The sequence below is a fragment of the Simochromis diagramma genome, unplaced genomic scaffold, assembly GCF_900408965.1.
Source record: "Simochromis diagramma unplaced genomic scaffold, fSimDia1.1 OVJJ01000284.1, whole genome shotgun sequence".
NCBI classification, from domain to species: Eukaryota; Metazoa; Chordata; class Actinopteri; order Cichliformes; family Cichlidae; genus Simochromis; species Simochromis diagramma.
In genome coordinates, this window is record NW_024386871.1 from 3,080,659 (window position 1) to 3,090,591 (window position 9,933).

General features: G+C 42.3%; 1 protein-coding gene across 3 annotated transcripts in view; it reads right to left on the reverse strand.

Moving 5' to 3' along the window:
- ntrk2a (neurotrophic tyrosine kinase, receptor, type 2a) overlaps nucleotides 1–7,233 on the reverse strand; it is a 107,006-nt gene extending 99,773 nt beyond the window's left edge. For 2 of the 3 annotated variants that reach the window (XM_040031661.1, XM_040031660.1), the window contains exons 1-5: nucleotides 6,634–7,233; nucleotides 3,566–3,640; nucleotides 2,247–2,318; nucleotides 1,749–1,817; nucleotides 737–885 (exon numbers count right to left, since the gene is read on the reverse strand). In XM_040031661.1, the coding sequence (XP_039887595.1) occupies nucleotides 737–885; nucleotides 1,749–1,817; nucleotides 2,247–2,318; nucleotides 3,566–3,640; nucleotides 6,634–6,893 (625 nt within the window). In that variant the 5' untranslated portion in view covers nucleotides 6,894–7,233. The remainder of the gene's footprint in view (nucleotides 1–736; nucleotides 886–1,748; nucleotides 1,818–2,246; nucleotides 2,319–3,565; nucleotides 3,641–6,633) is intronic. The other variant, XM_040031662.1, reaches the window with a different exon arrangement.
- Nucleotides 7,234–9,933: the final 2,700 nt, after the last annotated feature.

Below are 9,933 nucleotides of genomic sequence, written 5' to 3' on the forward strand. Positions count from 1 at the left end.
ATCAGTCTGTGCAGCGCTGATGGCGTTTTGGTGACACACAACAGAGAGCAAACAACATGTTCAAGCCCTGTGAAAGTGAGGCTCTAAGTGTGCGTGCGTGCTTTTATTTGGTCATTTGTTTGCTTGCTCATGCATAAGACATTGTAGCTTTCTGCACTTCACAGTGTCTTGGGAAATTACAATATACAGGCTAAGCGACACTCCATGTAAGTGCAATGCTGTCCGTGCAGCACCCACTCACATACCAGTAGGTATATATTACTGATTACTGCAGAGGCTGTAGTCAGTGCATGAATTGTACTCTTTGTACAGTTATCCTCTTAGGTGTTAACAGCAAACTTCAGTGTCTCTATTCATTCAACCCCCACACCTCCTGAGAATTGCCAAAACACTTAGCACATTTGTCTTCAAATATCAAGTTTCATACCGCACACGTGTACATACACATTTATACAAACTGTGCACATAAAAACAGATGTGCCAGACATATGAAAAATACATAAGAACACGACAAAATCTAAGCAAGCCCTTGGAAAAATATTTGCACAGGAAACTATTAGGATTGATTCTTTTTTCCTCCAGGTGCTTCAACGCTTTACACTCTGCTACAGCTTGTGAATGTTTTTTCCAGGTCCTTACCCTATGTGTGTGTGTGTGTGTGTGTGTGTGTGTGTGTGTGTGTGTGTGTGTGTGTGTGTGTGTGTGTGTGTGTGTGTGTGTGTGTGCACGCCCTTACCACAGTTAGGTAATGTCAGTCTGGACAGCAGTTTGCGTGCTCCTCCATCCTCAATGCAGCGTAGCTCCTGAATGTCTGCTTCCTCTCCTAACCACAGTTTGATCCACATGTTCTCACAGGAGCAGTGGAGAGGGTTTCCAGACAGGATCCTAGAAGCACACACACACACATTGAAGATCTGTGAGAAGCAGAGCATAGCAAAGCATGAAAGAGTAACAGACATTTTGGAAGATTTAAGAAAGAGAGGAATTGTAACTGTTCGACACCACTAGTGTTAAGTGTTTCTGGGATTTGTTTTTTTTCTTTTTTTGTCACATTACAAGGCTTTGCTACTAACATCTCTGCATGCTCTCTGTGCTGTTATTTAGCACAAAATAGAAACGGGGAAAAAAATCTAAGAATAAAATACAACCTCAACCTCCTGGGTGAACACTTTTGATTGCAAAGGGATTGGACAGGTTGCCTGGTGGGGGCCAACTTGTCTCCAAACAATCACAGTCTGACTCAGACTCACTGCAGTCACTCTCAGACAGATTGCCAAAGGGTTAAAGATAACTTCCATGTAATTTATAAACACAGACAGACAGACTGCTCTGCGACATGTTTCTTTGCAACAGGCAACTCAGTTATTGTAGGGTTTTGTCTTACTATACAACCAACCGGTTGCGTTCCAATATAAACCCAAGTTTGTAGTTGAATTACTATCCCGCAACAACTATGTCACTATTTCTGACTCTCTGTTTCAAATTAGGATCTGACTGGACTCTGAATGCAACTAAAAAGTCAGCTCCTCTTTAATCAAGAACTTCTAAAAAAAAAACATTTTCTTGCTTGAGGAAAATTACGGACTAAATAGAACTATGAACCGATGAGATTAAAAACCTAAGATGCTATTACAGATGCTACTGTGTGTATTTGTGTTTATCTAAAGACTCTCATAGTAACTAGGAGGTAAACCAACAGACACACACACGGATAGAAAGACTGATAGCAAAGGTTCCTCTGAACTCACAGATAAGAGATGTTGAGGTGTTTGAATATCCTCCAGGACAGGGATGACAGGTTGTTATCTTTCAGATTCCTAGAAATTAAATCAAACATTAGGGAAGAAGACTGTGTTTGTAGCACCAAAGCAAAGTAGTGGATTGTTGTTAGGACTAATAGCACATGTCTGCTTCTATCTACACTAATAAGCCTGTATTATATTTCTCATTTAAGGTTTTCCCCACACATTGTCACAGACTGTCACAATTAACCTTAAGTGTCGCATTAATTAAATATAATAAGTATCAAACTAAACTTTAATTATATTGACTCTGCATCACGGTTTGACTATCAATTATAAATCTTGTTAACCTGTAGCGGACTTTTTCATCAATCTCACTGCCTTCACTGGCTTTTCTTCTTACTTATTAATTTTCTCTTCACAGTGTGACTTGTTCACATTGCGTTGCAAAGGTACACATTTTCAATCAAAGGGAAGGAATAAACAGCATGACTTTTTACTCACAAGTACTGCAGTTTAAAGTTGTTCTGAAAGGCCAGCTTTGATACATATGTTAGCCTGCTGTTGGTCACCGTTCTGGCACAAAACAAAAGCAAGAACATCATCAGTATCTTCATGAACATATGTCTCACATCACAAGCCAGGCAAGACGAGGATATGTGCCAGCAATAAGAACCTGGTAACCCATATTCTGCTCTCCTTATTGTCTTATATGACCTACAAACCACAACCAGGATATATATATATTAACACAACACTTTTTTTAGAAAGTAGAACAATTTAAGTCCAAAGAACTAATCAAATGATGAACATTTAGGGCTTTAAAAGAGGACACGCTTTCTGTTATTGGCTGTCCAATATAGGGATGTCTGTGATGCAAACTGACAGAGACAAACAAAGGTTGTTTTTCATATTAAAATGATATATCAGTCTCCCTTTCTGTTAAAATGACGTTTATATAAACAACGCCAATAAAAACTGCATCCATCAGAGCTAATCGAAGCTAATACACTGGATCCGCTGGGCATAGTGTAAATGGTACCCCAATAGAAATGCTTTTATGTACATAAAAAATTAATATTAATACACAACAGGCATTACACAACGATGCTATAATGTGATGCATAAAGTCTTTGCCCTTTATCAGTTAAGGTGAGGCTGTAAGACAATATTGCCGTTTGGTGCGATGTTATCTCCTGCAGCTGATGGTGTGGCATCACTTGGGCTGAGCATTTAGTCATTAAAAGTGTGAATCATAACAAAATATTGTTGTATGACTAGTCAGATCACACACTATTACATTAACACAGCACAGAGTGTAAGTGTTTGTGCAGCGTGTCTTAGATACACGGGACATTTGTTTCAGATAGAAGCTTAAACACAGCATTTAAGACTTCCTGCATTTATAGCTGTTTTCCCATGAGTCCAGCCACAATGAAAACCATACAGCACACTCACTGTGGATATGTGCTTTGTGCTAATTTGCTTGGCAAATGGGATACTGGTTGAGAAATTAGGTAGCGTTTTCCTAACAGATTTTATCTTCAGGGTACAAGAAAGTGGTTGCTAGTGGTTATAGTTTTTTTTTTTTCTTTTAAAGAGGCAAATTAAGATAAAGAAGTGCAGAACTGGACAAAACACTGTGTGATGCAGTGATAAACACAACAAGGCTGAAATAAATGAATAAGACTAGTAAAAAAGAGGAGAGAATGTACATAGAAATGCTGCCTATTGTTTGGGTCCAACATTGGACAAGAACACTTTAAAATAATGCAGACAGACCTCAAAGGGTACACGGGTAATATAAGCCATTAAAGACTCACAGGTTCCTGAGATTCTTGTAGTAGTGCAGGTCTTTGTCGCTGATGGAGGAGAAGCTGCTCTGGTTTGCGATGTAACTGTCAAGAGAACCAAGCGTTGGTGAGATGGCTCATTTGTTAACAGGTGGAAGCATAAACAGAAGCATTTCAAAAAGTCAGAGGGACCAAAATAAAATAATAATGAAAAAAAAGGACTCTGGAAAGCGTGCAGGTGGTACGTAGGAGATGGGGGGGCAGTGAAAAAGGAACAGTTCTCGCCTCTTTTCCTCAGCAGCACTTGTGCATGGCACTTGATTCTAGAGCCAGCAGGAGATGATTGTGGGCAACTCCCTTGGGTGAATGAATTTAGCTGTGTGAATGTGTGCTGGAAAGCAGTATATGCGATCTTTGAATATCACAGCTTCGGGATCGGATTTCTGAGAACATTTAGAGCTAAACAAAAGCTCTGGACAGTCTTTCCCATCATGGGAACACAGTATAACAGTCACAGCACCGCCCTTTGTCCTGCACAAACCTCCACACTTATTGCACATACTCCCTTGCTAAATCACAAGGTCAGTAAATAATGTGTTTTTTTCCAAGGGGGTAGACAAGCAGTGAGTGAGAAAAACCATCTCTATTGATTGATTTGTTGAAGGCTGTAGAAATGAAGGAGCAATTCTTTTGGGAAATATTGCAAATTCATCAGGTGTAACTTTTAGTTCATGTTTCTCAATGTATGCCATAATAATTACATTTTAGTTGATGCAAGTGAAAAAATAAATGAGTTAGGACTGAAGTGACAGCACATGGCCTGTTTAGCAGGGGGGTCCTGGTGAATTTAGGGGGTTACTACCATAGTAGCACTGGTCAGTGTGATTGCTCTAAATTGCAATGCAGTTGGTTTGGCTTGCATATAAAGTGGATGTTGTGTTTACTTCCGATTACTTAGTGTTTTGCTGCCTGTTTTCTGCCCCTTTGAAAAAAAAAGAGGGGGGGGGGGGTAAGTAACATAGATACAGGTGGTTAAATAAGAATATAATTCCTTAAAAAAGTACACCATGCAATCTGCATGTCTGGGGTGTTGCAGAAAACCTTTTGTGCACAACACCTATCCTTTCCTTCCCCTCATTTCCCATCACAATCCACTAGAAAAAAAACGTAGGGAAAAAAAATCTGGTGATAATGAAATGTATCTCTCAATAAGGAGCACACTGTACTACTAAAGCCTGACGGCAGTGATGCATGGACAATGTGACAAAATGATTTTAGTGGAACGAACTCGTTTGCGATCGGAAATAAATCACCAATTAGTCACTCGGTGTCTGCGCTTAAAAAAAAATAAAATAAAACAAAATAAAATAAAATAAACACCTGCAAAAGAGTCTAAAGGGCAACAGCAGACAGTCTTGATGAATAATAACGCTGCTGTCAAATAACACAAGTGTGCACATGTTTGACGAAGCCGTCGCTGAATGTCTGTTTTAGTGAGCTGGCAGGAATTTAACTGAGCTTTTAAATAACCATTATTATACCCACATATGTGCTTTAGCCTCCTTTGTCTGTCGGTGTAGGGGTACAAGCGTCAATATACAAACTCTGGGAAATTTCTGTACGCGTGGTTATGTTTTCAGTATTTAAGCAGGAGGGCATTTTCTGTGCGTAACAAAACATATTGCCATTTATGATCGTCTGTATTATCCAGTCATTAGCACAGCCACCTCCCTGAATCCCCTCTAAAGGATATTTTCTTAACAGATGGTGACTAAGTATGATTTGTTTGGAATTCTGAGCATATACATACCGCAGGCTACACATTAGGGCACAAAAGAGACATCACCGCAGACTGTGTGAGCTGTTACACCCATAGAGCACATCGATTTCTGACCAGTTGTTGAGGATTCAGATCAACTGTCATAAACTAAGTCCAACCAAAAACGGCACATACGACAGGGCGCACGATGACCTACACTATCTCCCCCGCGTAGGGGTTTTTTTTTTGGCAAGGTCGTTCGGAATTAGCAGTTCCACGGTCATCAGTAATTTCTCTGTTTACATTAGCCAAGCACTCAGTCAGTGCTTTTCACCACACTGGCTCATTCAAAGAGCTTCCAAGGCTTCTCCAAGGCCGCCGATAAAAACTGTTTATCTCCGACATAAGTCATTACCAACAAGGCCGTTTATCTTTGCCAAGAAATATGCTGGCGCAATTAAAAACCTTAATCTCCCGTTTAATTTGTCTCGGCTGCAGAGGTGCCTCAGCTCATTTTCAGGCCAAGTGACGTTTCATTAAATGTGAGTGGAAAAAGCTCAAATACAGCCCGGAGAGGAGATGATACAGTACATCTAAACACACACTGAGATTTATGGCATCTTGCGCCCGACCAACCTTAAAGAGACTGCCAGCAAAATGTTGAGTCTGACAAGAAAAATGTCACTTTTTTTTTTCCTTCTTTCTTCAGCATCGATTCTCTCCGCCTGTGTGGTTCATTTAGATAGCCTACACTCATATAAGCCATCTTGGGAAGTGTCTGTGCTAATATTTGGACTGTAGTGTCTGGCGTCTCCACACAAACACGAGCACGTACGCGCGCAGACTAAGCTGTCTATTTGTCAGAATAAAGCCCATCGGCTTCAGCTGCATTTCATTTCTAAACGAGCTTGTTTCCTCGCTGGTGCCGAAAGACTGATGTGCCCCTTGATGCCAAAGAGTCTGTTATGCAATGTGGGTTGCACTTGATGCCTTTCTGAGGCAAACCCTTGCCAACGAGGAAAGAAGTGTAGGCTGTCGGTTACTTAAAATCCTACCTGAAGTGATATGGATTTACGAATTCGCTTTAAAATTCATTCATCACGTTAAAATTCAGAGCAGAAATAAACAACATTTGGGCCGCTTTCTTTGCTGACTGTGTATCTGTCAGCTCCCGATACAATTGGCTGAATAGGGGTGAAGGATGCCGTTTCTTTATTTGGGAAGTTCTGGGAAATGTGGGCCGCTGGAAAAGGATAAAGTCGGGAAAAATATGCTGATTTGCCCCTGACGCATTAGCTTCACATCTCTCCGTGAACCGGTGCTTATGAGGGAAACTCACATGTCGGTGATGTTCTCCATCTCTGCCTCGGTTTGCAGGACAGGGAAGGCATTGATACCCCGCTCCGGGTCCACGCAAGAGATCCTGGTGCTGCTGCAGGAACAAGAAGAGGGGCATGCCTCGGCGGACATCCACGGATCACCCGAACCTACCGCCACCCCGACTACCAACACCCACCACCACCAGCAGCAGCACCGCCACGACCCAAACCGTCTCCCCGGCGAGGAGAGAGCCCCGCTCCCGGGTCTCAAGGCGCTCATCTCGGGTGCCGCCAACTTCAGCTATAAGGCTCGCTGAATAGCTCCACGGCCCGGCCCAGGTTGGCTGGGATCAGCCCCGGTTCGGCCAATAGAGGAGAGGAGAAATAAAACAAAATCCGCCGCTGAGATGGATGCAGGCTACAAAACCATCGACCTCTCCGGCGATGACAGACTAGAAGGAGAGAAAGGGGTGGGAAAAAGAGAAAACCGGAGAGCGTGTAGTCCCTTCCCCGTGTGATTCCTCCAGAATCCCCCAGTCAGTCAGCCAGTTAGTCAAAATCTCACTGCCACACTGGCAATGTGTGCCAAGGAGGATCGCTCTCGCTCTCTCTCCCCCCCCTCTCTCTCTCAGCTGACAAGCACCGGAACCTCCTCCCGACAGAGTTGTCGTGTGTGGAGGGTAATTTTCGGTTGTTGTTAGTGGTGGTGGTGATGTAGGTGTACAAAATGACAGTCAGAAGGTGAGCACCGCACCTCACCTTCGCCGGGATGAAGAGGATGAAGGAGCATCAATGCACGCCGTGAATAAACATCACCGATGCCCTCTTAGAGAACCGGTTCTCGTACCCTGCTCTCAGGAAGGTCCGGTCAGGGGAAGAGCACAACTGTTTCTTGCTCAAGGGGCACATCACCAAAGCCTGTGCTCGCTCTCCACGCGTGTTTTCTGGTTAATAATTTATCCTCATTTGGTTTAGTTAAGTTTCCTTGTAGCAAGATGTGAGCGTCTTTATCTGACATAAAGAGAAAGACAGAGGCGTGGAAAGACCTGTGCTCTGAACAGCTTACTTAATTTCAGATCCTAGTTTCAGATCGTTGACTAAATGAGATACAAGGGGCTATCAATTTAGAGGCTCTAATTGTCGTAATCATTCTCATCAACACTGTTGCCATCGTTTTTATGATTATCATCTGGCTGTAATACTTCTGGAACTGTACACAGCTAATCAATGAAAAACAAAGCTGTTTTTCGCAGTCGCTTCCTATTTAATCCTCATTCGACATGTTAGAGTAGCCGACTGTGTTTAAATATCCTGGAGCTTTATTTCTAACTGAGCTGAGAGATGCTTAAAGATGCAGGCTGGATGTAATATGTACAGAGAAAGAGTGAGCAATCACTGATCATCAGGTCTTTAGCTGGCATGTACTTCACCTGGCGTCACCATATTAAATCATTAGGCCATATTTCATAATGATCAGAGGCTCTCAGCCAAACCAGACCTGAATCAATAACATGTCATCTTAGAGTGCAAGTTATAGGGCTGTATGCCAGTCACCCTGTTGCTATAGGCCAGATCTCCTTCAGCTGGATGAATTGCTAACATAAGAGTTGGTCTCTCCCTGCTCTCTACAACTGGAGAACAGAGCTACTCCTCCACAGTCGTTCACCTTATAAGTGAGAGACAGAGGATGACAGAACATCTGCCTGCAAGCAGCAGAAGCCCCAGCACGCCACATCTGCGAGGCTCCCTCTCCTCTCCTCTCCTCTCCTCTCCTCTCCTCTCCTCTCCTCTCCAATGTTCCGTCCCCCATGTGCAGCTCTAATATGACGTTTGTGCTGACGCACAGGCAGTACTGCTGAATAGAGGAGCGTAATTATGGAGCCCTGTTTGTGTGCAGACCAATCTGGTGGGTGTCTGCCTCACAAACTGGGGTGTACGCACTCTGCACAGAGCAGCGTGGGTGTACCAATTAAAAAAAATTGTGTCTGACAAAAACAGAATATTCAGATTCCTCTCTGCTCCTTTACAGGATGCAACCTGTGTTACAGGTCTGTGATATATTAATAACACCAGGCGAACCGTCTGTCATCCTCAGAATGGGTTTTCCATACAGCACTGTGCGCCTACCACAGCACACAATACATTTGGCTTCTTGTGAATCAGCATGTTTCATGGTTTAAATCACCACTTTCAATGTATTTAAACTGTACGCGCATAAATTGACATTCAAATATGTTAAAGGTGTCTCTTTGGACGTTTCATTTGGCAGCCATACCCCTCTGGCAGTTAGTATAGGGTTTAATCCATGTCATATCTTGATAACCCTTTGCCAAAAATGAGCTTCTTTGAATAAAATAAGCAGCTTATCAAGAGTCAGACTTTAATTATTGAAATTAGATGGGACATTCCTTTAAAGTACTTTCTTTTGGATGAGTTCTGCCTCACAAAAAAGAAAAGAAAAACACATCCATTTGCAAAATGTTAGTGGGTGAGTCATAAATGAATCAGCTCTAGAAATAAAAATCAGAGATGGTATTTAAATATATAAATCTGTTTATTAATAAACGATGAACTCTGTTTGAGGCTGATGCATGTGCGCATTCTCATGATGTCATCCAGCTCCCCCCATAACAGCATGGCATCATGATGTAAAGATCTTTGCCTCTGGCTGTGTGGAGACTGGTGAATTGCATCGGTTTTCATTCATTATGCTCACAACTATTTTGTATCTTTACAAGTATTTGCAAATAACCATCAAACTGGGGCTACAAATAATATTCAATTAATCTCTTGATGGGTCCATTTAGATACAGGATTAGATTGCTCCCGGAAATATCCATCAAATGCTGTAAAACTTCGAGGTGATGACAGTCGAGTATACAATCATCACAGTCTCCCCTGTGTTCCTTTCAGATCAGATGTTGATGAATCCCAATCGCCTATTTTATCGTCACAGTCATTCGTTGTTGAGTCATAATTGCTTTGGCCGCTGCTTCGCAATCATGTCGCTCCATTAAAGCCACCTGTGCTGCTTCCTGTTGTTGCATCATATTCTGTTCTTGGGTTTTCTTTGACTGAGAACATAATATGTGTACTTACGGCTGTTACCTCAGGTTTGCACAAGATGAGGAAGAATGTCTTGTCATTTTCAAGTCCAAACCTTTACCAGAACTTGTTACGGTTTATTTATTTGGGACCAGAAAGGGGCTGATATGCTGCTTTAGCCCAAAGCTGAGAGTAACAGAATCCGGGTCATGACTGGAACAGCAGACCAGTGAGTAGATGGGAGTATGTAATGAAAACATCGCTGAGCTGAATGT